Genomic DNA, 26,127 nt, shown 5'->3' on the forward strand with positions numbered 1-26,127 from the left:
GAAGAATTGAGAGTAATAAGCGGGTTAATTGTTGGTTTGACAAGAGTAAAAGGAGTCGTAAATATTTGTTCAATTGTAGTCCCGCGAATGCACAGATATGCTACTTTTTTCTGTATAATGTTCACATAGGAGATGGCATAGCAAGTCAAGGAAGCCAAAAGAAACAGTTGTAATTGTACCCCATTCATTAATTTGGTAGGTTTAGGGTGTTTTAAGGAAGAAGTTGGTGATTTCGTTTACCTTTAATTTGTTGACTTCCTTCGCCGACAGTAACCTTTTCTCTTCATCTCTTTATATCTTCATCATCTCTGAGCCATTCTGTACTTCAATTCACTCATCATCTGTATACTTTTCTGAGCCTTCTTGTATTTATACTTTTCTGTCTTCTCACAATTCATCTCTCTCTTCAAAATGGTGCAATCAAAGAAGTTTAGAGGTGTCAGGCAACGCCACTGGGGCTCCTGGGTTTCTGAGATTCGCCACCCACTGTTGTAAGCTCAATCAACCCATCTACATTGCTCTATGAGCTTACAAATGATTCTTTCTTCATCAAAAAATTTTATCCTTTTAGTTTTTTTTTTTTTTTATAATTTTAGTTTCTTGTCGCACGCGTTTGTTATAGGAAGAAAAGAGTGTGGCTGGGCACATTCGAGACAGCAGAAGAAGCTGCAAGAGTTTACGATCAAGCTGCAATCTTAATGAGTGGACGAAATGCGAAAACAAATTTCCCAATAACACAAACTCCAACAGGGGACCCAAAACCCAGTGAAAATTCAAACTCGGCAACTCCAAATGATTTCTCAGAACTTCTGCACGCCAAGCTTCGTAAATGCAGCAAGGCGCCATCGCCTTCTATGACTTGTCTGAGGCTAGACACAGAGAATTCTCACATAGGACTGTGGCAAAAGCGGGCAGGCCAACGCTGTGAATCGAATTGGGTGATGACTCTCCATCTTGGAAAGAATAATAATTCAGATGATGTTGCACGAAACGCATTGCCTTTGAGCGCTGAGCCCCAAGAGCAGCCACGGATTGAACTCAAGGCAGAAATGGATGAAGAAGAGAGAATAGCACTGCAAATGATAGAGGAGCTTCTTAATCTCAATTGTCCTAACCCTTCATTTGGGGTGGAAGACGGTGGATTATATCTCTAGCACTTTCATGCTTTATGAGATACTAAATTATAAGGCTGTTGATTTACCTGTCCAACAAATACCAACGATTGTTTGGCTATAAGAATAAAAAAAATTATTGGGCTGCATGTGACTTTCTATTTTTAATCTGTTTGTATTTACTATTTAAGTATACGCTATGTATACAGTGAGCGAAAGAGAATGGCTTCTTTGGGTATTACAATATCAGTGCACCATTTTTTTTAAGCTTCATGAATGGATCTCCAATCAGCCGGCTTATTCCACAATAGACATTTTCATTTCTTCTTTGTTTCTTCATAGCTACCCGCGGATCGTGGAAGTTGGTTCATGATGTTCTTGTTCCAGGCATTTTTTCCTTTCTCAAATTTTCAAATCCTGGATTAGCAGCCCTAATTACGTACGTAAAGTTTGTATATAAGAGCTAAACTCGAAAGTATAAAAAAATTATTAACTTCACAGTTACAGAGATTTTGAAAGTTTCCTTTCAGTGAACTATGAGATACCGATAGATCATGCAAGATAGTAAATTATGCTATATTATGAGAAGAACAAGCTAGTTCTTATAGAGTTGAAGTTGAGGGGCAGCCTTTTCTTCGTCAAAAAGATAGACTTGTGTGTAATGCTGTTGAGCAGATTATAGAGACGATTGAAACTAAGAACACTTATTAATCCTGCTATAGAAAAACTCCTATCCGTATTCTACATCAATTTGTGTGTAAATGACTTAATTTTTTATATATAATTTAAGTATGTAAATCAAAATTCTGAAAATCAGATCGGATTTGACCAACTGATTCAATTGAAAATTGGCTTCAAATCAAGTCCGATTAATATAAAAATATTGTTTGGTAATTGGCTTGATCAAACCTGGTTTTGACTGAATTTGATCGAATAAATTAATCTAAAATTGGTTTTGATCGAGTTTGACTAAATTTTAATTTAATAATAAATTGGAATGATTGATTTCTCGATCGAACCAATGAACTAATAATTATCAGTATAATTTTAAAAACATTGATATAAATAATTTTATTAATAATAATTTTATGTTATTCGGATGACTCACTATGTGACTCATATATTTTTCGAAGGAAAAGTCTAAAGCATTCACTACGTGTTGTTGCGCCTGTGGGACTTTCAGACAACTACACAATTTTTCTCAACCAGTATTTTGCCAAAACGACAACGTTTTATAGGGTTTAAAAAAGAGAGTGCAACGTGGCTCAATATCCTTCACATAATGCACCATTAAGATCACTATGCCTTAAATTTTATATTTACTAATTGAATGATAATTTATTACCTACGCATGAATCGTCAACTGCCTTAGCTGTACCAATAAATTTCTGGGTACATATTGTCACAGTTTAAGGTGCAATCGTTGTGACATAGGTAATAATATGAAAATATGTATAAAATTGTTGGTTTCGTATAGATATCAAATGTGAGAAGTTTTTTTAGGATTGGATAGTGAAAGAGTAGAGTCAAGCGATACTGAGGAATTGGGTTATACTTGTACAATTTGGTTGAGTGATGAAATCGCTCTCTTTGTAGGTCAAGACAAGATAAAACTAATGAACACATGTTTGTAAAAAGGTATATATAATATTAAACCCCAAGAATGGGTGTATTTGAGGTACTATATAGGGAGTTCGATTGTGTCTAACCTCTAAGTCTCATACTTTACAGAGAGTTCGATTGTGTCTAACCTCTAAGCCCGTGAGAGATGAAAGGAAAAACATTAAACACAAAGGTGTGTCTTTTTTGACATTTCAAGTTGCCAAAAAGTTTTCCCGTGTTGAAAAGTGTTGGTGGAAAAGTGGACCATTGATGGGGTGCACAATGTGGAAGAGATAATGTAGGTGTTTGTGTGTGGCAAAGTTGAAAGTAAGAATCTTCTAAGGTGTTGTAAGAAACTGACACAATGAAGTGGTCACACTTGAGAGGTATGTGTCCCCTTTAGAGAAGTGTGATATCATAAGCCAACTCTTTAGATGTGTGAAGATGGTGTTCCTAAGCGTTGTGCCAAGAGTGTGCACATAATGGAGTGTAGAAGACTTTCACGACTCAAGATGTAATCATCGTGGCATGGGCAATAATATAAGAAGAGTATACCAGCTTGTTACTTTTGTATTAAAATTAAAGGTGGACAATTGTTTTAGGAGTTGGGAGTATAAGAGTACAACCAAGACTACATTAAAGAAAAGACTAGGTGTGGTCTAGGTGTGGGCTGCCTGCCCTATAAATTCAAGTCCTTTTTAACTTGTATTATACATCAACACATTAGAATTTGACAAAACTTTGCTTAGTAGCTAGAAACGGGGACCAAGTAAAAGTCTAAAACTAAGGCACATTGGTCAGCCTAGTTGTTGGTAGATCATCATCAAACAATTAACATTTAATAAGTTGATAATTAATGACAACTAATTGCTACATTTGGCTGTCAAATTAACTGATTCCACACTACTATTTACTGCCCCAAGACAACGGTAATATTATGCATATCTACTTTATTATATAAATTAGTATACACTTATATATGTCATCACGTAGTTAAGTGATATTTTAACATTAACTCAAAATCATTTAGTTACATGATGATACATATTAAATATGTACGTATCAGTATACTCAAAGTGAGTATATATAATTTTATTACTCAAGGCAATTGGCTACACAAAGGAGGTGATAATGTGGATGTAGCCTGTAGGCCACATTTTTCAGATCTAGATTACTTAGATTTGGGACCACATTGAGGTTAATTTATGGCATTTATATGAAACTCATAGGCCAGTCCAATGATTAGATTGGAATTGGAGGACTACGGCTGCCGTTATCTTAATTAACAAAATTATCAATACAGAGTACATCAAACTAATAGCCGTAAGAGTAAATTAAATTACTTTTTACCGCTAAGGTTTGGTCTAAAAATACTTTCCTACCCCTAAATTGACATAAATAATATTTTCCTATTTAAAATCAAACTCTTTTAATAAAAAAATGTCAAAGGACTTATTCCCGATCAAAGATTGTTGCTTTTATAAGCTTTTATCTTCTAATTTTGAAAACCTCTTTTATCTATTTATAGATTATTAAATTTATTAGTTTTAAAGTTAAAATCATCATTTTACTTATAATATTAAAAATAAATTAAAATTTCATTTCTTTTTTCTCTCTAAACTCTAAAAATTAACAATTTTTCCTCTAGACGAAGTTTTAAAATATAACATTTTCCCCTCTAAAGTTTAGTTTTCAATATATGATATTATCGTCGACAACATTTTCCTCTCAATATTTTCTTTCCCTTTGATGATCTTTCTCTCTTCGTTTCTTTCTCTGGTTGATGTCATTGCAAGCCATTAGAGTACATCAACTACTACCTTGTTTATGTTATTATTATCATTGTTATTTTGTTATTGTATATTTGCGTGAACCTTTCTTTTATATGAAAGCTAGTGCGAATCTTTTTTAACAACAAACAATGCAAGAAGAATTATAAGTCTTAACAAAGACTCATACATGCAACTTGGTTGACTTCCCAGTTGTAAGTATGTGGTTCATTATATTAGTATATGTTTTAAATATATAGTTTTTATATATTATTATATATTGATTATTTTGATTTTTGTTTACTTATATAGGATTTAAGACATATATAAATTTATGTATCATTTAGATAGTTAAATATACAAAAATTATTTTATTTAAATTTTCATTATATAATTAGATGAATTTGAATTAAAGATAAAAAAACACATAGGCACATGGTAACATAATATTAATTCAAATAATATATTTTTTAATGCATATAATTCTATTTATAAATCATTACAAAATACAATCTATTTATTGTTAAATGATATTGTTTGAATTACAATAAAGTTATACGTATACACTTTTGATACATAATTTGAGTATACAGATAATATGTTATTATGTAATTAGATAATTTTAAATTAAAGATAAAATAATACTAAATTATATAATAATATATAATTTAATATTTAAATTATATATATCAATAATATATGTACACGTAATATTACTGTTTGAATTAATATTATGTTACCTTTAACTAAAAGAAGACGGGGCCGAAATTCATTTCTCATTAGCCAAGCCCAACTGGGGAGATTGGGTTCTGTCTGTTGTTGGTCTGATAAATCAAGTGACAGCAGTGTGAGAGAACAATCGCAAATGGCGTCTGAAACAAACTAACGGAAGACTTGGGCCAATGAGCTTGGATTCCCTGTAGAGAAGAAATACCACTATAACATGCAGCAGAATTACCATTAAAGCGCAATGTTACATGTACAATATTTTGAATATATAAAATATATATATACAGATAACATATTATTTAATAATTAAATATTATTTTATTTTTAATTTAAATAATCAAATTATCAAGTGATTGGATGCATTTTGTGATTGCATATACAGGTGATAAATTTATAACTATTTTTTATTGATGTATTATTATATTACATATTATATGTACCTAAATTTGATATATAATTTATGTATATAGATAATATATTATTATATAATTTAATATTATTTTATTTTTAATTTTTAATTATTTAATTATATAATTAATATAATATATATATATATATATATAAATTATATAAAAAAATTAATTATATATGATTTTATTAATATTTATTTATATACTCTAAATCAAAATCAACAGAAATATTATTACTTTTGATATCTCATCAAGCCAATAAAGTTGTGATCTATTAATGACAGTGAGCGGGCAGATTGTCGGGGGGCTGGTAGTCCGGTGGTGTATTAATTCGGGGAGGAAGGACAAAGGCACCCCCAGAGAATATGCTGATGCTTTGCTTTTGATTCAAACTCTACTTACTCTTATTTACGACTTTACCCTCAACAACTAAATTCATACCTTTTTATTATTTCGGTTAAAAAAAAAAAAAGGTTAACTAACTGTATCCCACATAAGATTGGATACAAATTTAATTTTTTATTTATTAATTATAAAAAATCTAAATTTTTACTTATAAATTATAAATATTAATAAAAATAATTATTTATAAAGATAAAATTATTATTTAATTAATAATATATTAAAAATAATAAATTATTATTTACTTTTTTAAGGTTAAAAAATTAATAATTTTATTACATAATTAAACTTTAAAATATTATAATTTTCATCTAAAATTTAAGGATTTTTTTCATCCTTTTTTAAGTTTGAAAAGACCAAAGCTTACCGAAGGCGTTAACTCTATTGACTTAAAACAGTGGTGGAACAAGTCAATTTCTCTCTCTCTCTCCTCCTTTTTTACCTCTCTTTAGTTTCTTTTCTCTTATGTAAACAATAATAGTCATTTGATAAAGACGAATCATCTCAGATGATTATCATAATTCACAATGGGAGAAGATATTAAAGAGGCATCAAAAAAAGGAAAGGAGAGAGAGAAAAACCGGTTTGTTTCAATATCAAAAAAATAAAAAAAATCATAAACCTTAAGAAAAAAAATGTAAGATTTTAAAATATAATTCTAAGAAAAAATATTAATTTTTTAAATTAAAAAATATTTTATTATTTTTAATATATTATTAATTAAATAATACTTTTATTTTTAAAATTATTTATTTATATTAATTTTAATAATTTATAAGTAAGAGTTGACAAATTTGCATCATCGTTGGGTGGGAGTAAGTCTTTTGGCCAAAAAAAAAAATCGAAATTATAAAGTACATATAAGTGTGTGGACAGGAGGCAAAAGTGGAAATTCCTTACAAGGAGAAATATTTCCGCAAGGCGTGAATTGGAAGATTCTAGGTTCAATTAGAGAATATCCATCAGACAGATTCGAATCTTCTCTAAAAATGCTGTGGAAACGAAATTACTAATTTATCCTTTATTGACTTTTCTCCACTTCTCGCTGGTGAAAGGGTCAGCAGACAAGCACAAGATCCAGTTTCGTTATTTATAAATAAAATATTAGGTGAGATTGACTGTCGAATGGATATTCTTTCCCCCTTTCCGAATTATACCATGCGTCATAAATGCGCATCCCTTTCTTCAGCTCAAAACAATTTCAGGTTCGGCGAACCTGGGCGGAGTCCGAAGACCGAAGATCCTCCCATTCAAGCTCCGTTCGAACGAAAATATAATCCAACTTCAATTTAATTTGAGTTTATTTAGCCGTTGAATTTAGTTTAAATAAAAATATTTAATTTAATTTAATTTTAATTTATAATTAAAATTAATTATTTGAATTTATAATTTAATTTGATTTAAATTTATAATTTAAATAAATAATTAAAATTTATAACTCAAAATCACTTTTAATTTAAATTTAAATTTAATTTAATTAAATTATATTAATTTATGGTATCAAATTTATTTGATTCAAATCCAACTCCAACGATTACCCTAATCCAACTCACTCAAACTCAGTTTCAAAATTAATATTATTTACCTACTTTATTATAGGCTGCAACCCACGACAGAATCAAACCAAGCCAAAGCCAATTGAATGGAGGAGAGCAAAAGATTGCGTTTTATCTTCATAATAAATAGTATTATATGTATAATTTTTTTATATATTAATAATAATTTTTTATTATATAATTAAGAATTATAAATAAAATAATATTTATATTATTGTTTATATATAAAATTATGTATAAAAATTATATATATAATTTTATGAGCAAATATTATATGTATCTATTTTAAATATATAATTATATACATATTTATATCTATTTTTATATGATTGAGTGTTATTTTATCTTTAATTAAAAATTATTGAATCATATAATAACATATAAATGTGTATATAATTTTATATTTAAAATAAATATACATAATTTTATTATCTTAAAATACTGACACGTGGCAGTGAAAGAAAAGCGCCAATTAAAAAATAGTTAAATACAATAAGCATTAAAATATGATATCTAGTGTTCTCACGGAGGGAATAAAACCAGAGATATACCCTTACAGAACAAACGGATATTCCAAAACCAACCCCCCGAATATTCTGCTCTCACCGTTATATCTCCCTCTCTCGCCCTTTCCGATCCTCATTTTCCCTCACTTTTCCTCTTTCCCTTGTATTTTCTCTCTACACAAACATGAAATTTGGTAAGAGCCTCAGCAACCAGATCGAGGAGACCTTGCCTGAGTGGCGAGACAAGTTCCTCTCCTATAAGGAGCTCAAGAAGAGGTTGAAGCTCCTGCAGCCTAAGAAAGCTGGTGAGAGGCCGGAGAAACGGCCCAGATTCGACGAGTGCACGGCCTCCGGAGATGATAATAAGGCCAGTGCTAGTGGTATGTCAAGAGAAGAAGTCGATTTTATAAGCTTGTTGGAGGACGAGATGGAGAAATTCAATACCTTCTTTGTTGAGCAGGAGGAAGAATACATCATCAGATTAAAGGTGAGTTTATTCCCTTGCTTCCATTCACGATTAAAAAAAAAAACTTACTATTTACATTTCATTTCGCTTTCCTAGTAAACAAACACGGAATAATTAATTCAAATTAACCAAATCTTCAGTTTAATTTGATCAAAACAAAATATTTTTATGCCACTGAGATCTAGAAGTGCGTTAAATGGACCGTTGAGATGTTATTCTCTTGGCGCTTTGCCCTTACTTTCGTAAATTAACTATCGCTGTTTGCCAGCTGTCCCATTGCCAACTGTTTCATACTGTAGTTATAATGTTATCTTGAGTAGAGGAGTCTCTCCCGGGAAAGCCTAGAATAATTCCATGGCATATTCGGCTAAGTTGTTCGGCTTTTTCTGTCAGTGGGCATCACCCAACCTAGTTTAAGCCGGTAGTGGGGAATAATTAACAGTTTTAATTACTTAATTATTTAAATTACATGTTACAAAATAGTCAAAACTTTAGAGTAGTGTAATGAGTCTGCATATTTATTAAATAATTTGGATAGAGAAAATGTCTGTTGGGTTTTTTTTTAATTTAAAATTATTTAACACAACATATATATATATATATATATATATATATATATATGGTTTGATTGAAAAGTTTGTCATTAAGTTGACTGTGTTTAACTATAGATTGGGTTTCATTTGATAGTTGATTTTATTTATTTGCGCAACATGTTCTATTCTTTTTCTTAAAGAAAAATATGAACTTGTTGTTCGAGATACAAAAGGATGACTTCAAGTTGTGTTGTTGGGATTGGAACGTAGGAACTACAAGATGCAGTGGCAAAGGCAATGAATTCCAATGAACAGATGATGAAAATTCGGAAGGAGATTGTGGACTTCCATGGAGAGATGGTTTTATTGGAGAATTACAGTGCTCTTAACTATACAGGTAGTTCAACTTTCTCAACGTTAACCATATATTTGAGCCAGTGATTCTGTAAAATATGATCTCTGGTTGGGTCAAGTGTAAGAAAAGAAGCTTTTTAGCTAACAGCCATATCAATTATTTACAGGATTGGCAAAAATACTGAAGAAGTATGATAAAAGAACCGGTGCGTTAATTCGCCTACCTTTCATTCAGAGGGTATTGCGGCAGCCCTTCTTCACCACCGACATGCTTTACAAGCTGGTGAAGCAATGTGAGACAATGCTCGACACCCTCTTCCCAATTGTAAACGAAAAGCCGGTTTCAGAAGCTGCTCCTGACGGGGAAGACGGCTCTGATCCAACAACTTCGTCAGCATCAAAAGATGTTAATCTTCTCACCATGCCCAAAGAACTTGCAGAGATTGAGTACATGGAGAGCTTGTACATGAAGAGTACTATTTCAGCCTTGCGGGCTTTGAAGGAAATTCGGAGTGGAAGCTCCACTGTTAGCGTTTTTTCATTGCCCCCACTGGACGATACATGGAAGAAAATCCCTCTTCTTGAACAGGAAGCTAAGTAATTGGACCCTCGGAGATAGTCTCTTTCGTCATTTATCGTTTACTTTTTTTCACTTTTATGCATCATCCATGGATGCTTTAGATTACACTAACACGGATGTAAAATGCTAAATTTAGGGGGCAACAAATTAATATAATCATAAGTTACATTATCGTGATATGTTTACCTTGGAGAGGATGTGAGGTGTTTATAATATTTCTGAAATTTGAGAGATAATATATGTGATTGATTACAAGTGATGGATATTTCAAATCTTGTATATAAATTAGTCTAGTATAAAATGTGTAGATTATTATTAAAAAATAATAATAATAAAAGAAGTTATGGAAGGGAACAATAGAGAGGGCAAATTTGGGCCGGTACAGGTCCATCTACCGTTGGATCTGATTATGGCGGAAAGGTTGTATTGGCATATGGGAAAGTGGGAAAAGATTTATTCCAATCCAAGTTTTGATACGATTTTAAAATGAGTAATACTATGTGTATCTATTTTGGGTATACAAATGTATATATACTCATATGTGTCATCATATGATTGGGTATTGTTTTATTCTTAATTCAAAATCATCCAATCAAATGATGACACATATAAATATGTATACATTTGTGTACCCAAAGTGGGTACACATAGTTTTATTATTTTAAAATTATATATGTAAGATTTGAAGAATTTAAAGCTTACTTATGGATTAATTACTGTTAAAATTTATTGTTAGAAATAAAGATAAAATTATCATTTTATTAATAATATTAAAAAATATAAAATTTATTCTATTTTTACTTCTAAGTTTTAAAAATTAATGATTTCATATTTGTTTAAAGTTTTCTAATTTTGAAAAATCACAATTTTCTCCTCTCAAAACCTAAGGTTTTTCCTTTACTCTTCCTGTCAACATCTTCGGTGTCAACGATCTCTCTTTTCCACCTTAAAATGTTAGTTGGTGCATGACAACACACGAAGACCTCCCATCTCTAAATCTTTTCATTGGAGATGAAGAGATCTAGAGGAGATCTCTTCATCTTTGGCGAAGAGATTGGTCTCTTCGTCTCTAATAAAGAGATCTGGAAAGAAGAAGTGTCGACTAATATTTTAAGGTGGAAAAGAGAAGATGTTGATGTCAAAGATGGTGCCAAAAGAGAGAAAAAAAAATCTTTAGTTTAGGGAGGAGGATGTGACTTTGTAAAATTAGAAAACTTTAGTTAATGATGAAATTGTTAGTTTTTAAAATTAAAAAAAAATATAATAAATTATATATATATTTTTTAGTATTATTAATAAAATGATAATTTTATTCTTATTTTTAATAAAATTTTTTAACCTTAGTTAACATATGAATGATGCTTTAGATTTTTTAAATTTTATAAGATTAACTTTGGGAACATGCCACAACTTGGATGTGAAATAGTCCTTCGGCCAATGGAAAAAGGTAGTAGTTGGTTCCCATGCTACCACGGTTTCAGAGAGGAGACAGGAGAGTATTCAACGTAAAGCAACATTAATTGAATTTAGAAAAAGATGAAATTAACACAACCATCATTATAAAATTAACTAATATACCCTATTAGGTAGGGCTGGATACGAGCCGAACTAAGTTTGAATAGGGTCCAGCTTGTTTTCAATGAGCTCAAGCTTGAGCTCTGGCTCACTGAGCTCGCTAAACACTTGTTCGTGTTTAGCTAATTTCATAATTTTAGTATTCGAGCTCAATTCGCACTTAGCTTGGGTTCGTGTGTTCAGACTTGGGTTTGCTTTGGGCTCGTATTTCAAAAAACAAACAGTGATGGTTTTGTTAGTATAAAGCCAAGGAGGATTGAATCTTTGGTTTTATTCTTCCTCATGCCCGATGGTAAAAGGAGTTGTTGAGGCTGTGTGGTGATTCTACCACATAGAGTGTCATGAAAAGATACATAATTATTAGTATTTTATGATATATAATACGTATAATAAATATATTATACAATATAATATATACTTTATGATATGAAATATATTATCGATATCGATCGATTCATTTTTTAAAAAAATAATGATATAATAAAACTATATAAAAAAAATTAAAATTTTAAAAAGTATTTATGATATTTTTAAAATTATCCATATGTTAGTTATAATTTTTATTATTTTATTAATATTTTATAAAACATATATTATATGATATAATATATAATATAAAAATTATATTTTTAATATACCATTTAAGTTTGATGAAAAGTAGGGCTGGACTCAAGCCGAGCTAGCTCGAGCTCGGCTCGGTCGAGCCCGAAATGAGTTGAGCTTGGCCAAGCTCGATCGAGCTGGCTCAATAGATTTTTTAAAAAAATTTTTTATATAAAATGATGTCGTTTTGACTAATATATATTAAAAACGATGTCGTTTTGATAATGAAAAATGAGTCGAGCCGAACTTGAGCCCGAAACAAGCCGACCTTAGCCAAGCTAGAGTGGAGCTCAAGTCGAACTAGAGTCGCCCATATATGAACCGAGCCGAGCTCAGCTCGGCTCGAATTCAGCCCTAATGAAAAGCCTTGAAAATATCGGGACTTGGATTTGATAATGAATTTGCAAAAGTTTTTTATGTTCATAAAAGGCCAAACAACTATTTCCTACTTAAACTATGCTGAATTCTCAAATGTCCCCATTAACCATAGAAATACCGTTTATCCACCCATCAACAGTTAAAATTAACGATATTGAGAGTAAAATAGTTATTTTATATTTAATATTAAAAATTAACTTAAATTTAATCACATTCCACCCCGCAAAAGTTTAAAAACTAACTTTTCTCCCCTAGGCCAAGTTTAAAAAGATTACATTTCCCCCCCTAGGGTTTAGTTTCCAAACCCCTTCACTTTCTCTGGTGCCATCGCCGGCCGTCTCTCCCTCCCGACCATTTCTCTTTCACCAATGACCCTCCTCAACTCCACCCCAACCCATCCGGCATCGAGATAAGTCTTATGGGAACAGAAATCGTCTTCCCAGACGACGAAGACGAGATCGATTGATCTCTTCTTCATCGTTTGGAAAGACGACTCGTTTTCCCATATGAAGACGACTCGTTTTCCCAGATGAAGACGACTCGTCTTCCTAGAGGACGAAGATGAGATCGATCGATCTCGTCTTCATCGTCTGGGAAGACGATTTCTCTTCCCAGATGACTTATCTTGACGCCTGATGGGTTGGGATGGAGTTGAGGAGGGTCGTCGGTGGAAGAGAAATGGTCGGGAGGGAGAGACGACCGGTGATGGCATCGGAGAAAGTGAAAGGGTTTGGAAACTAAACCCTAGGGGAGAAATGTGATCTTTTCAAACTTGACTTAGGAGAGAAAAGTTAGTTTTTAAACTTTTTGAGGGAAAAATGAGATTAAATTTTCAAGGATTAGGATTCCGTTAAATTTAACCGATCATAAGTGGGTAAATGGTATTTTCATAGTTAATGAGAGAAACTTTGAAAATTCAGCATAGTTTGGGTGGGAAACAGTCGTTTGGCATCATAAAATTATGTCCAAGTGGACCAACGCTTTGCAACATTCCACACACATCTCCATGTCCTTGTCCGCCGGAGAACATCACTAAACGGCGTCGTTTTTTTAATCAAAATGTGTCCACGCGGCACGGCTTTTTCGTGACGAAATTCTCAGAGCGAAGATCAGTTTTGTCCATTCATAGATAGAATCGAAAACCAATTCACTTTTTTTATTATTAAAATTCTCTTTTTTAATTTAATTATTTTCTATCTATTTATTTACATATTATTTATTTATTTATTTATATCCGTTAGCTTTGGCTTCAAGAGCACTTGAGCCGCCGTAACAAGCTTCTCTTTCTATAATTTTTTCGTTTTTGTCACTTCACCGTTTTCGTACACTCTTTCTTCTCCAACCAAACTAATTAGTTTTCAACGTTTTAATGGCGTCTCTTACCTCAATTTCTCAGTCCCAATCATTTATAATCAAACCCCACCTGACAATCACCAACACCAACTCCATACCTGGTTTTTTTGGTTTCAGGTTCCAGCCACTTCAGTTTCAATCTTACAAAATTACTAGAATGCCTCACAGAAACGGGGTTGGTGTAGTTTCCGCCACAACTGTGGAGAAGGCCAGAAAGCGTTACCCAGGAGAGGCAAAGGGGTTTGTTGAGGAGATGAGGTTTGTGGCAATGAAATTGCATACCAGAGAGCAGGCTAAAGAAGGGGAGAAGGAGGTCAAGGAGCCTGAGGAGCGTACTGTAACTAAATGGGAGCCTTCTGTTGATGGATACCTCAGGTTTCTTGTTGATAGCAAGTTGGTTTATGATACTCTTGAAGAGATCATTCAAGAAGCCCCCTTTCCAATTTGTGAGTTTTTTTCTTCTTAAAAATAGGTTTTGCATATGGTTGGGATGGTTTACAGTTGTGTTTGGTAGCGTTATTGTCTCCAAGTTTTTGTTAAGGTTGTTTTATCATTAGGAATTTCGGAACGTGCTTAAGGGAAATTAGTACTTGTCTTTTCTCTATCAAGAGTTGGTTTGATTTCGTTTTGCTTTTATGTTGGATCGGAAATCTGCTTGATATTAGATTCTGTACTTTTGGTTTTAATGTAAGAAGTGGACTATTCTGTTCTATTGGATTGTAGACCCCTCTAAAAAAAATAGTTAATGCCTTTTCCTCAACTCTTACTACTTGAGAAAACGGAGGATTACAGGATTATTTTTAATTCTAACGTTCTTTTTTTTCCCTCTTTATTGTTTGAGTTATCCATCTTGGATCCATTTCTGTAACTTCTATCAGTTTTAGAAATCATTAAGAATATTTTTTCATTGTCTACTTTGTAGCAGGTTTCATGCAAAGCATTCTATTTTTTCCCCCTTAAATTCGAATGGGTTTACTGAATCCTTATTGACCTCAATGTGGATGGTCTAGTTTTCAGGAAAGCCTTTATTCTGAGATGGCAATGAATGTAGTAGTATTAAACAAAGTGTGATTAACAATGGAGGAAATTTATTTATTTTGCTTGTTCTAGTGGTTCAGTCCTTGAACTGAAGTAGAGTTTGATGTGTAACTGCTAGATCTTGGTGGTTTATATTTTAGTTTAGCATGTGCAGTGCTAATTATGAACTATATTTTGCTAAAATTTTATTAAGGCTTCTTAATTCGTATCTGCTCTCTGCCTCTTCTCCTTGGTAAAGAAAAGAGAGGTAAACTGGGGGTGTTGAACATGATGACAGATTGTTTACTTTTTTTGTGTAATATTTCATACCCTACCTAATTTATTATTTGCTACATTACTATAATTTAGATGCTGAATTCAGAAACACGGGATTGGAAAGGTCTGAAAAATTGGCTAAAGATTTGGAGTGGTTCAAAGAGCAGGGTTATACCATTCCAGAGCCTTGTTCTCCTGGTGTTACCTATGCAAAGTATCTTAAGGAATTGTCGGAGAAGGATCCTCAAGCTTTTATTTGCCACTTCTACAATATATATTTTGCTCACTCTGCTGGTGGTCGAATGATTGGGAAAAAGGTGTTAGCTTTAAAATGTGTCTTTTCTATTATTCATGTATAATAAGAAAGTAAACTATGGATTTCCAATATATTGAGCTTCTTGTTCTTTATCTACAAAGTGGATATGTATCTCACATGAAAACAGTTTTGCACATTCTGTGTTAGACATGACGCCTTGAACTTTCCCTGCTTTCTGCTTAGCTCAACTTGTATAATTGTTATAGATTCCTTGGCATGCTGCTGGGTTAGGTATCATTTTTTATCTTTGTTGACGAGGCATCTTCTGTTATTCCTTTTCTTTCTATACTAGGTTGCTGAAAAGATACTTGATAACAAGGAATTGGAGTTCTATAAATGGGATGGTGAACTTTCCCAACTTCTGCAGAATGTAAGAGACAAGCTGAATAAAGTTGCAGGAGTAAGTTGCTATTCTATTGCAAATTCTGCCAACATGTCTTAGTTGTATAATTTTTCCATATTAGTAGTTAAATTTGATAAAACAGATGTATGGATTTTTTTGCTTATCAGCATAGTGAATTTAATACATGTATTTTTATTTGGGATTACTCAGAGCTGGACCAGAGAGGAGAAGAACCATTGTCTGGATGAAACGGAAAAATCATTCAAGCATTCAGGGGAGATCCTTCGTCTAATATTATCATGATAAGGATGAATGCTTTGCAATCTTTGTGACCTTGTATAAGGAATGGCGCAAGCCGCAACAGTCTTGTTGATATCGAAAACCCTTTTATTTTTTTCTTGTAACTTGATGAAACATTTATTCACTACAGTTGTGCATAATTTGAAGTCTTATTCAAGATATAATCCAATCTAGGAACTTTGGTTTAACTATTTTTGTCTGGGTATAAAGCTTTTCACAGTGTTTTGTATCATTCTATGTGGATGGTTGATCTGCAGAAAGGCCATGCAACCTGAGACTAGATTTTTGTTTGATGGAGATTACTCTCCATTTAGCCTTCGAACATTCTTATAAGCAGAAGTCAGATAATGCTGAGTTTGATGGTTCATGAAGGTGTTGTTCAGTGGTGACTTTTCAAACTTAAATAAAGATTTCTGAACTTTGCTATGTCACACTGTTGAAGCAGATGCATGATGACTATTAGCAGCTTCCTTGAGTGGTTGGTCGCCCTTCTCATATGGAAAATTTTCAGTGTGCTGCAAAAATAAACAAGTTATATTTCTATGATCACTTCCACAGATTTGGTTGACTCAGAACCCTATACAAATTTACTCTTGGATTTTTACTTTATGTTTCAATCTTATCTGTTTTTACAATTTAGAGAAGAGTGATATATCAAGGGCAGTGGCAAAGCTCAATTCAACTACTTGGAATATATATTATTGTTTTATGTTACTGGAAATTGAGTTACTGGTATTAGTCCTCCATAGCCTTTTGACATTGTCGGCCATTTAGCTTCAATTGCTTGCCCCAGTTGCTCTCTCCAGGGTCCTTCACGCAGCACTCAGATTTTAGGATACCCAAATAAATGATGTTCACAGTTAAAAGTTTGAAATTATAGAAAGTGTGGCGTCAGTTTCTGAATGTAATGGCTAATTTATTAGTCAAAAAGAGATGAAAGTTGTCATTTTCAATCCTACTATTATGTTCCTTAAGTGAAAAGATGGGCAGATCAAATGAATCATCTTAACATTCAGTGAATAAAATGATAATGGGGACCTGGGTGTCTTCTGGAGATGGCTTTTACTGTTAAACAAAAGACTTTTACTTTTACATTTGGTAGTTGGTACTTCAATTTAAAACAATTAATTTGTCAAATTCTATCTTAGTTTCTCATTGGTGATTTGAGGTAGGGCTAGATTCGTGCTGAGCCGAGCTCGGGCTCGGCTCGGTTTTTTTATGGCCGGCTCGAGCTCGACTCGGCTCGAGTTCAGCTCGTTTTTGGCTCGGCTCGTTTTTCATATCAAAACGGCACCGTTTTGTATATATATATATATGGATCAAAACGATGTCGTTTTGTATAAAAAATTAAAAAAAAAAATTACCGAGCCAACCCGAGCCAGCTCGAGCTCGATCTAGCCGAGCAGAGCCCGGCTCGTTTCGGGCTCGAACCGAGCCGAGCCGAGCTCGAGCTCGAGCTGGCTCGGCTCGAATTCAGCCCTAATTTGAGGTGGATAATTAATGTTTTTATATGATTTATAAAATAAGAGTATCACAAATTTGCCATGTATGCAGGTTTGATCACTATCTGCGACTATATATTTTTGTTTGGGGATGGTAACTTGACCTTAAAGTAGGGTCTCCGTCCCACCCTGTCTTGTACGGAGAGGGGATCTCATCAACTCAGAGTTCAGATTAAGCTGAACGCACAAAGAACTTCACTTACACCATCAATAGAGAAAATAGGTAAACAAATACATCAACACTTAAAAATTTTGGTAATCCTGGTTGATTTGGAAATTCCACTACACAAAAATGGCACAAGACTTTCTTCATACATCAGGAAATGTCCTATGAAGTATCATGTTACTGCCATTTAAAGTACAAACATAACAAAAACTAATTTAACACAGAGCTTGGCAGGCAGGCACAATCTTACTGCCTCTTATTCATCAATCGTGCTCATGAATCCACCAATAAACCCAGCTCCATTACAGTTCCCACACAAAATCTCTCTTTTCCCTCTGCAACATTGTGTATTTAACAATATTAAATGCTTGTCAAATCCAAAATAAAAAAAGAGTACTCTCTAAACAAGGGAGCTACACAGAAGCACACTTCTTATCATAAAATTAGGAAAAGAAGATTGACAAAAGCAATTATATAGCTTCATATGATAATTGATAACTGAGAATAATTTGTTGCAGGATTGACCAGTGCCTCATGATAACTGATAACTTCACATTCTGTTTGTATGTTTCAACCATCTTACCATATTTTGGAAGGGACTGTTATCAGTGCAATTAAAGTAGGCACCATCATGACCCAAATAAATGCATGCATGAAAAGGGATATATGGCCAAACTCCTCTATATGGTCTAGAATGGCATGGTGACAAAGAAAATAATAAAAATTGCAGATAATTGAAAAGTGGTAAATCCATGTTTTTGCAACTTTGAAACTAGGATTTGTAACAACAAAGACTTGCCATATCTAGACAACTTTCTACGTAAAAACTATCTGTCTAGAAAACCAGAGAGATATCCCAAAATTTTGAAGTCTAAGAAGGAAAAATAAAAGAGAAGAGGGTTGGAAGATGCAAACACTCAGGAGCTTAATTTCTTTAATGGTATTGTGAAACTATTATAATGAGAACCTGAAGAATGACGAATTAAGAAAGAAAAAACACAGTTTACATGTGTACCTGCAAAGCCAACATGATGCACCGGCTTTAAACTGTCCATTGAAATGATCTACAGAATTAACTCCAGTACCTTTGCATTGAGAACATTGTTTGGCACCTGATAGCAGGAAGATAACATGGTCAATGAGCTATAATTGTATAAGTTATAACCATATAGTGGTGAAAATTTAAGAAAATAAACAAGAAATGAAATAAAGAAATTTAAAGTCCAAGAACCTGAAAATGATACTTGGCAAAAGACTAGTGTATAGTAACAATATAAGGACCTTTTACAAGAACTCAAAGCAATTCTAAAAGGAATTTAAAACCACCAGCACAAGGATGAGAACAACTGCACTTCCAAATCAGTGATCTATACCCAAGGATCACTTTTGAGGAAAGAAAAACAAATACTTTAACACTCCACAGGGAGATATCACAGGGAGTGGGAGAAAAGGATAACTTTATAGCCCAGATGCCATATACAATCATTACTAAGTAAATTGAATATATATTTCTAGTCTTTTACTGAATCTTTCCAACATGAAGAATTGAAATTATGTACCATTCCACAGGCAGAAAATAAACATCAAGGAGAAACAGAAAAAAGAAAAGAAAAGAAAAAATAGAACAATATCATTAAATGCTTATTTATATCAGAAACTATTTCAGGCTCATAAAACATGATCAAACTACCGAGAATATCAACAAAGCATCTAGTCTCAAACATCAAGATAACACCAAAGTGGTAATTGACAAGCAAAACTATCCTTACCATTTCCATCACAATCAGCACAGAGTATGCTCTTTGGTTTGGCACCTTGATCATTATTTGTAGCCTGTGGAACCAAAATGAAAGAGAACTTTCAGTCAAATAATTATAAAGGAAGACAACTGAAGTTTCAGATGAGTATAATCCAACTCAACTATAACACATATTACCTTTTGCAGTGATACATTGGATGGGTATATAATTTTGCTACCCATTTTTTCTGGATCTACATTGATGTCATTGGAAACCAAATATTATTATGAAGTTTCAGTCTATAATTATTGTCCTTGCTAGTATTTTTGCTCTTCCAACTATAATGAAACCATTCCTCCATGCCGTATCAAATTATTAGTCAACTGCTTACCACCTCTCATCATCTCACGAAGATGTTAAACACAAAGTGCATTAATTTGCAATTCAGGCTTAGATTTCATTACCACCTGAATATATTAAATTCTACTATGATTTTTGGTGTCGCATACACAGTGAATAGTTGCCTCTAGCTTCCCTTCCCGACAAATTATTTATTCTGCCATATTAGTACGGGCAACATTCTTGCAATTCCAATCCTAGAACAGAGATGGGTTTTTAAGCTTTCTGTACGGCCATCAACCCTTGTTACCAATTTTCTTGCATTCAATAAGTTTAACAAAAGATTAAATAACCGTTATGTAATGCACCATTCAACTTAACCTGGGGATTTCAATCTACCTTTTGGCTGTCCTAATTGGCAATTACGAAAATAGGTTGAGCCAATTAGAAACATGGCTGTAAAATCAAACCTAAACTTATTTGTCAGTGAATTCAAGTTCAACAAAGGGCAGCAAGCTGATGTTGGCTCAAATGTATAAATGAAACAACTTCTAATAAATAAGACAACAAATTCTTTACCTTAACCTCCAAAGATCGAATTTTGGCAGCTCTTGAGTTCTGAAACACTTCATTCACCCTGATAGATTTTCGAGCAACTGAATTATCGATACCTACTCCTAACCCAAAATACAAAAAGTAGGAATAATTTTTTAAAGAACATATAATCAAGTAAAACAAAAAAATAAAATAAAAGCATTTAATTTGAAAAAAATTCATATCCAAATACATGCATATGCATTTGCATCTCCTTACCTAGCTTGTTTGGAGACTGGAAGCAACAAACGGGGGTGAAGCAAAGGGAGTTTGCCATTCTTGAAAGAGTTTTGTTGCTTCTTTGTATGTGAGGAAGTGAAAGAGTTCTGCTTTATGTTTCAGTGTTGGCGGTAACGAAGTAAGGCTACCTCACCCTCTAGTCTCTACAGTACAGAGAGACAGGACAAAATTTCTCGTCGAATTACTTAAATAGCCTTTGCTAAGATCCGAAGTCGTTTATTAGTTCAAGGATGTCGTTTTGAACTGATAGCACAAGAGTATATCCGTCAATTAACACCACATTATCACGAAAAACAGAAAATGGCTTCTGCTCTCTTTTCAGCTCCTATCCTCCTTCCTTCACAGAGTAAGCATTAAAGCTTTTTCTTATTCTGTTTTGTTTTTGTAACTTTTCCGGCGCTTTCTCAATTATATTTCTTATAGATTTGGTTGCATTCTTGGTAATTTAATTGAGACAAATAGTTAAGGAACAATTGCATCAAAATTGTTCATCTCTTAACAATGGTGTCTATTATCAAGGTGAAGTTGTATGGGATTGATAATGTGTTAATGAACAGGAAGGGAAAGGCGGCTATATGCGAGGAGTCGCAGTAGCTCATTTTATGGGAAAGTGGTATATAATCAAAGTTTTTTGAGAAGAGAAATTGGTAGCATCCGTGGAGGCAGCTTTGTGATCGCCTCTGTGGTTTATAATGCTTCACCCTTTTGCTTATACATTTCTTTAATTGTTATTTTTTAACTGTTAATAGTCTTATTTGTTCCAATTTTCAGTAAGTTACATCAAATTGAACTAAGAATATTTTTTTATTAGATTGATTTTATAAGCTTACTTTCGGGTACTTGAAAAAATTGATCAACGAGTTTCAATATTGGGTCAATCTTTATTCTGTCTATATATTGTTCTTAATTGTTATTTGCATGTTGGCGGCTGGGAAGAAAGGTCAAGAACAGAGAGACTGTGATTCCTGAACCTGATTATCGAATTCCAAGTGTATTACTTGGTGGGTAACAGTGGCTTTTTTTTTGCCTACTTTACGGCTTACAGCCCCTTATAGAGATGTCGCTAACTAGTTACTGGGATCTATCTAGAGAGTTTGTGAATATCTGAGAGTCCAAGGCAACTTTTATTTTTGTCCATAATTTATATTTTTCTTCAAGGCTGAGTAGCATCAAAATTATAACGGTAATTCATGAATATCTTCAATATTGACGCATACACTTGATGATTTAGACGGTGCAGTAGCTACTACCGCTGCCAAGCTTATGTGTTCCAGTGCGTTCAAGCAAGTCTTACATTTTCAATGTATCAGAATAAAATTCTGATTTGTACATAGTGAGCCAAATCTGAGAGACAACTGATTTATGTGTTATTTCTATGTCAAATAAAGCTCAGCTTACTTGTGATTGACCCAGTGTCAGTGGTTAGACTATGATGTCCATGTACCTTGATCATTGTTCATTAAAGATTGTATTTATGCTGTAAATTTTGATATACATGGTGTATCATGTTAACTGAAACAGGTCTAGCTAGCGGATTAGCTTATACTGGTAATTTATTACCTGCTGCGCCTGTTGGTCTCCTTGGATTATTGCTGCTTTTCCAGGTAACTATTAGTGGAAATAGACAGTTAAAAAGCAGACATTCAAAAAATCTAAACTTGAAATTGTCATCTTCGGTAATCATGTCAACTATCTGTGATCTCATCAATTGATACATATTAACTTGTAAGAATTATCTAGTTGAGATCTTCCCACTGATGAAGAAGTATGCATTCAAATGTTGTGTTCATGAATTACTTTGTTTAATAAATTACCTATCCTCTTTTTGCATGTTTTTCATTTTTTTTTAAATCTATTGTACTTTTTTCTTCTTTAATTGAATCTAGCTAACACTTGCTCCCTCCTTTCAGACTACGCGAGTGAGATTTGTCTTTGATGATGAGGCTCTGGTTAGTTCACTCAGTTTTCCAACATTGGATTTGTGCATTAAATTAGATGGACTAATCTTTTAAACAAAGTTTTTGATGAATGAATCTTAGGTGATAGTTTCTACCAGCTTGAGTGTTTGTGTTTAATCTATATAAGTGTATTCTTATCCTCTTTCCCTTTTTTTCTACTTGTTTGTGCATTGGACACAAGATACAGTATCAGTTCAGAATAATCAATAGTGATATTCAAGAGAAGTGTTTGATTATATGCACATACATGTGTCTGTGAGGGATATATAGAGAACCAGATTAATTAATCTTCGTTGAATTTTTTTGTTTTTGTATTTATCTTATTTTCCTGCATATTCAGCTATCCTCCAAAAATGTTTTACTTTATATGATGTTCATGGTTATAGGAAGTCAAAGTAGGGGAGCAGCTTGATGATTCAGGTGAAAATGTCTTTGTAGGGGGAAAAAACCGTTGGAAGTAAGTGTTCTTGATCTCTCAACCTACTTCTGAAAAATGAATGCAATTTATCAAGTTATTTTTCTTCAGATACTCAACATTTGTGAATTGGGAGCTTTGGTGGCCAAATTTCCCCATTCTGGTGTATTTTAAGGAAATACAAACAAAGCCGGAAGGACAAGTTCACTTCTTCCCAGTAATTTTTGTAAGTGCACAAGTAGATGCAAAATTGGATACATAATTGATTTTCTGATTCTGAAGTATCTACCTTGCTTCTGCATGTAGAAGTTAAGCTGGTCTAACCTGTAAAATGGGCCTGGCAGCTTAGCAGGCAGGGTGACTAAAAACTTGAAATTTTATCTGAATTTTGAATATAATTTCTCAAAAATTAAGTTAAAAACTTAGATGTATAGAGTTTGGTTATTATCTTACTAGGGTAATGTAATGAACTCACAGTGCTGATAATTCGGCAATGCAATGCTTGATTTGTGCTGTTTTTCAATGTAAAAAATAGAATGGCAAGCAACTATACGATGTTATGGTGGAGAGAGCCGGCCCTTCACAAACTAGTGGACCAAAATAATCTTAGTCTGGGCTATCACTGCAAGGGCACAAACATCAAATTATTAGGTATGACACTTCCGTTTGCATCTTACAGTCATTATTTTTTGGGTAGCTAATATCAGCATTAAATTTCAAAAAAGTCTGCATTTTGTCGTTCATTTATGTAATTTCTCTTGCAGGATCTGAAATGCCTTGCTTCTCTTTGAAACTACATATGTTTTACTGCATCTGGACACTGAAACAGTAGGGTCAATCAATAAAATAAGATCAGGTACAATTGTTATGGTCAGTTACGTAAAGTGTCTATGATTTACAAAAAAATCAAATCTGTAAATACGCTGAGATTTGTAGGTGTTGTAAAAACATTTCCTCGTCTGCACTTAATTATGTAATTTATTCATGTAATACAAATTTATGGTGCCAACCTGGTTACTGTGTTCGAAATTCGGACTTGTGAGCTTTCAGAAAGTAAACTGAAGAAAAGAAAATAAGTTTTAATCTTCTATGATAGAAAATCCCAGCAGTCTAGGACTATTTTGAATTCAGAAACTTCTTCCTGTTTGAGATTTCTAATCAAGCTTCAAATATACCTGTATATCTGTATACATTATTACCACTCTAAACCATTCAGAAAAATAGATTGGAATAAAAATAACAGTTTCAATGAAATGGGAAACTGGAATCTAGATGAAAAAAATCACAAAGTAATTGTTGATTTATAAATTATTGTTGCACACTAAAAAAGTTCAATGAAACAGTATGTGTATGGCTATCCAAGTAGAACATAAAGATGCTCAGAAATAGACATCCAGCAGGACCATGGATCAAAATTTTAACCAGAATGCCAGGTCAACAGTGTTGGATCTAATCCTAAATTATGAACTCCTAGTCTCCTAAAGCAGGTGGCTGCTCTGAGCAGTTAAGCAGCTGCCATGTGAAGCTCAGACCATGTTATCATGTGTGTCACAAATCCGTAAAATAGTGGTGTCAGCAAGACCTTTTACTGTAAGCAAGAATCCAATTGCTGTTCATCAGCCAAGTGAAGACATGCTAATCAGAAGTGCTGTATGAAGGAAATCACTAATTTCTTTGGCACTGCTGTTGCTGGCCTGCAACAAACGCTCATCTTCCTCATAAATTAGGTAGGAGGCTTCACCCTTCTTTCTTGATATTAAAAATATGGCTACATGATATTCCCAGCTCCAAACATCAATTTTCAAAAGCAGAACAGGTTTCGACTCTGGGATCACTTCATGAAGAGGAATGTAGCCTACTTACAGTGCAATTTCTTCATTGGAGTTCTTCAAGAGGAAGGGATACCTCACACTTCAAGATTGCCTATGAAAATTGAACACTTCTCCCACAAGTCAACAAATAGCCCATAACAACTGTTGATCTAATCTAAATTCGTCAATGTGATTGAAGACTACTCCCCATTATCTGTTATATTCTAAAATTAAAAATTTTAGGAAAAACTCTTGAATTTAAATTTTTGTCACATTTATAAAACTTTTTAATTAATTATTTAAAAAAAAAAAAAACACTTGTGGTATCTATTTCAAGGAAAGAAACATTCTATTCCACTTGCTCTCCACTAGGCATAGCCCCGTTAAGATGGGTCCTTGCCTCCTTGGGATAATTCTTCAAGAAAGCTATACTGCAACTGGCTTCAAAGCTCTCTCCCTCGTCACCAATGGAGCCAAATTTTGGTAGAAGGGTTCCCCAAATCGACAAAATTTTGGACTCTTACTGTTGGAAGAAATGCCAAAGACATAAGATTATATTACCGTTGTATTGTTCCAACCTAACATTGTCACTGTATCACGTGCCCGTCACTTTGTTATTTTTATTCCAAATCATCTAATGCATTAGATGTATACAGTGGCAGACCCAACGAACATCGGTGGTCAGTTGATTCCCTTGAATTTGAAAAATAATCAGGTTAGAAATATAAAAAATATTATTATAAAAATAATGTTATATGTGCATACTTATTTTTTAATAAATAAATAAATATATAAATGATGTATCATTATATGATTGGATGATATTTTATTTTTAATTCTAAATTAACTAATTACTTAATGACATATATCAAATGTATATCTATTTATGTATCCAAAATAAGTATATATAGTTTTATTATGATTATAATTCTTATAACTTTCATAATTTTACTGGCCAAATGACTTATTCCCACCCAAGTTAAGTGTAATTCTGAACTCTCGTCCACAAAATTTCAAAATTCTAAAAACTCATATGTCATCTAATTTCTGTTAAAATTCTCAATTAGAGTTAAGGTAAAATTGTTATTTAACAATATTAAGTTTTTAGATGTTTTGGTCTGAGGGCAACGTTGTTGTTCAAACAAAGATGATTCATCTGAACAACACCTTCGTTGTCCAAATG

The 26,127-nt window shown here is 33.0% G+C and overlaps 5 protein-coding genes across 6 annotated transcripts; 4 read left to right on the top strand and 1 right to left on the bottom strand.

Annotated features, from left to right (window-relative positions):
- Positions 1 to 237: 237 nt before the first annotated feature.
- On the top strand, positions 238 to 1,356 carry LOC123201007 (ethylene-responsive transcription factor WIN1-like). The gene is made up of 2 exons (XM_044616449.1): positions 238 to 491; positions 623 to 1,356. The coding sequence occupies exons 1-2, from the start codon at positions 412 to 414 to the stop codon at positions 1,152 to 1,154; spliced, it is 612 nt and encodes a 203-aa protein (XP_044472384.1). The 5' UTR covers positions 238 to 411; the 3' UTR covers positions 1,155 to 1,356.
- A 6,777-nt stretch (positions 1,357 to 8,133) lies between these two features.
- LOC123199937 (SPX domain-containing protein 2-like) lies at positions 8,134 to 10,196 on the top strand. The gene is made up of 3 exons (XM_044614986.1): positions 8,134 to 8,573; positions 9,356 to 9,482; positions 9,607 to 10,196. The coding sequence occupies exons 1-3, from the start codon at positions 8,271 to 8,273 to the stop codon at positions 10,038 to 10,040; spliced, it is 864 nt and encodes a 287-aa protein (XP_044470921.1). The 5' UTR covers positions 8,134 to 8,270; the 3' UTR covers positions 10,041 to 10,196.
- A 3,617-nt stretch (positions 10,197 to 13,813) lies between these two features.
- LOC123200957 (heme oxygenase 1, chloroplastic-like) lies at positions 13,814 to 16,368 on the top strand. The gene is made up of 4 exons (XM_044616380.1): positions 13,814 to 14,374; positions 15,315 to 15,538; positions 15,830 to 15,937; positions 16,091 to 16,368. The coding sequence occupies exons 1-4, from the start codon at positions 13,945 to 13,947 to the stop codon at positions 16,181 to 16,183; spliced, it is 855 nt and encodes a 284-aa protein (XP_044472315.1). The 5' UTR covers positions 13,814 to 13,944; the 3' UTR covers positions 16,184 to 16,368.
- Positions 16,369 to 17,860: 1,492 nt separating this feature from the next.
- Positions 17,861 to 20,911, bottom strand: LOC123200897 (protein BUNDLE SHEATH DEFECTIVE 2, chloroplastic-like). Of its 2 annotated transcripts, none has more exons than XM_044616278.1 (5): positions 20,740 to 20,911; positions 20,506 to 20,597; positions 19,618 to 19,681; positions 18,864 to 18,960; positions 17,861 to 18,183 (listed from the first exon to the last, which is right to left on the bottom strand). In XM_044616278.1, exons 1-5 carry the CDS (start codon positions 20,795 to 20,797, stop codon positions 18,105 to 18,107), a joined length of 390 nt encoding a protein of 129 aa, XP_044472213.1. In that variant the 5' UTR covers positions 20,798 to 20,911; the 3' UTR covers positions 17,861 to 18,104. The 2 variants fall into 2 exon arrangements, with proteins under 2 accessions (XP_044472213.1, XP_044472212.1); XM_044616277.1 differs by having other exon boundaries at positions 20,506 to 20,603; positions 20,740 to 20,907.
- Positions 20,912 to 20,987: 76 nt separating this feature from the next.
- LOC123200896 lies at positions 20,988 to 24,162 on the top strand. The gene is made up of 9 exons (XM_044616276.1): positions 20,988 to 21,106; positions 21,318 to 21,445; positions 21,701 to 21,761; positions 22,282 to 22,364; positions 22,671 to 22,709; positions 23,105 to 23,175; positions 23,245 to 23,359; positions 23,669 to 23,784; positions 23,898 to 24,162. The coding sequence occupies exons 1-8, from the start codon at positions 21,061 to 21,063 to the stop codon at positions 23,735 to 23,737; spliced, it is 612 nt and encodes a 203-aa protein (XP_044472211.1). The 5' UTR covers positions 20,988 to 21,060; the 3' UTR covers positions 23,738 to 23,784; positions 23,898 to 24,162.
- Positions 24,163 to 26,127: the final 1,965 nt, after the last annotated feature.

Source organism: Mangifera indica, chromosome 17 (assembly GCF_011075055.1).
Source record: "Mangifera indica cultivar Alphonso chromosome 17, CATAS_Mindica_2.1, whole genome shotgun sequence".
NCBI classification, from domain to species: domain Eukaryota; kingdom Viridiplantae; phylum Streptophyta; class Magnoliopsida; order Sapindales; family Anacardiaceae; genus Mangifera; species Mangifera indica.

Excerpts from the sequence above, each read along its gene's own strand:
- LOC123200897 (XM_044616277.1), bottom strand. The coding sequence starts at position 20,797 with ATGGCAAACTCCCTTTGCTTCACCCCCGTTTGTTGCTTCCAGTCTCCA. Across the intron at positions 20,604-20,739 it reads CCAGTCTCCAAACAAGCTAG|GAGTAGGTATCGATAATTCA; the intron begins GTAAGGAGATGC and ends ATTTTGGGTTAG. Across the intron at positions 18,184-18,863 it reads GCATCATGTTGGCTTTGCAG|AGGGAAAAGAGAGATTTTGT; the intron begins GTACACATGTAA and ends ACAATGTTGCAG.
- LOC123201007 (XM_044616449.1), top strand. The coding sequence starts at position 412 with ATGGTGCAATCAAAGAAGTTTAGAGGTGTCAGGCAACGCCACTGGGGC. Across the intron at positions 492-622 it reads GAGATTCGCCACCCACTGTT|GAAGAAAAGAGTGTGGCTGG; the intron begins GTAAGCTCAATC and ends CGTTTGTTATAG.
- LOC123199937 (XM_044614986.1), top strand. The coding sequence starts at position 8,271 with ATGAAATTTGGTAAGAGCCTCAGCAACCAGATCGAGGAGACCTTGCCT. Across the intron at positions 8,574-9,355 it reads AATACATCATCAGATTAAAG|GAACTACAAGATGCAGTGGC; the intron begins GTGAGTTTATTC and ends ATTGGAACGTAG. Across the intron at positions 9,483-9,606 it reads CAGTGCTCTTAACTATACAG|GATTGGCAAAAATACTGAAG; the intron begins GTAGTTCAACTT and ends AATTATTTACAG.
- LOC123200957 (XM_044616380.1), top strand. The coding sequence starts at position 13,945 with ATGGCGTCTCTTACCTCAATTTCTCAGTCCCAATCATTTATAATCAAA. Across the intron at positions 15,539-15,829 it reads GTCGAATGATTGGGAAAAAG|GTTGCTGAAAAGATACTTGA; the intron begins GTGTTAGCTTTA and ends TTTCTATACTAG. Across the intron at positions 15,938-16,090 it reads AGCTGAATAAAGTTGCAGGA|AGCTGGACCAGAGAGGAGAA; the intron begins GTAAGTTGCTAT and ends GGGATTACTCAG.
- LOC123200896 (XM_044616276.1), top strand. The coding sequence starts at position 21,061 with ATGGCTTCTGCTCTCTTTTCAGCTCCTATCCTCCTTCCTTCACAGA. Across the intron at positions 21,446-21,700 it reads GCTTTGTGATCGCCTCTGTG|GTCAAGAACAGAGAGACTGT; the intron begins GTTTATAATGCT and ends CTGGGAAGAAAG. Across the intron at positions 21,762-22,281 it reads AATTCCAAGTGTATTACTTG|GTCTAGCTAGCGGATTAGCT; the intron begins GTGGGTAACAGT and ends TAACTGAAACAG.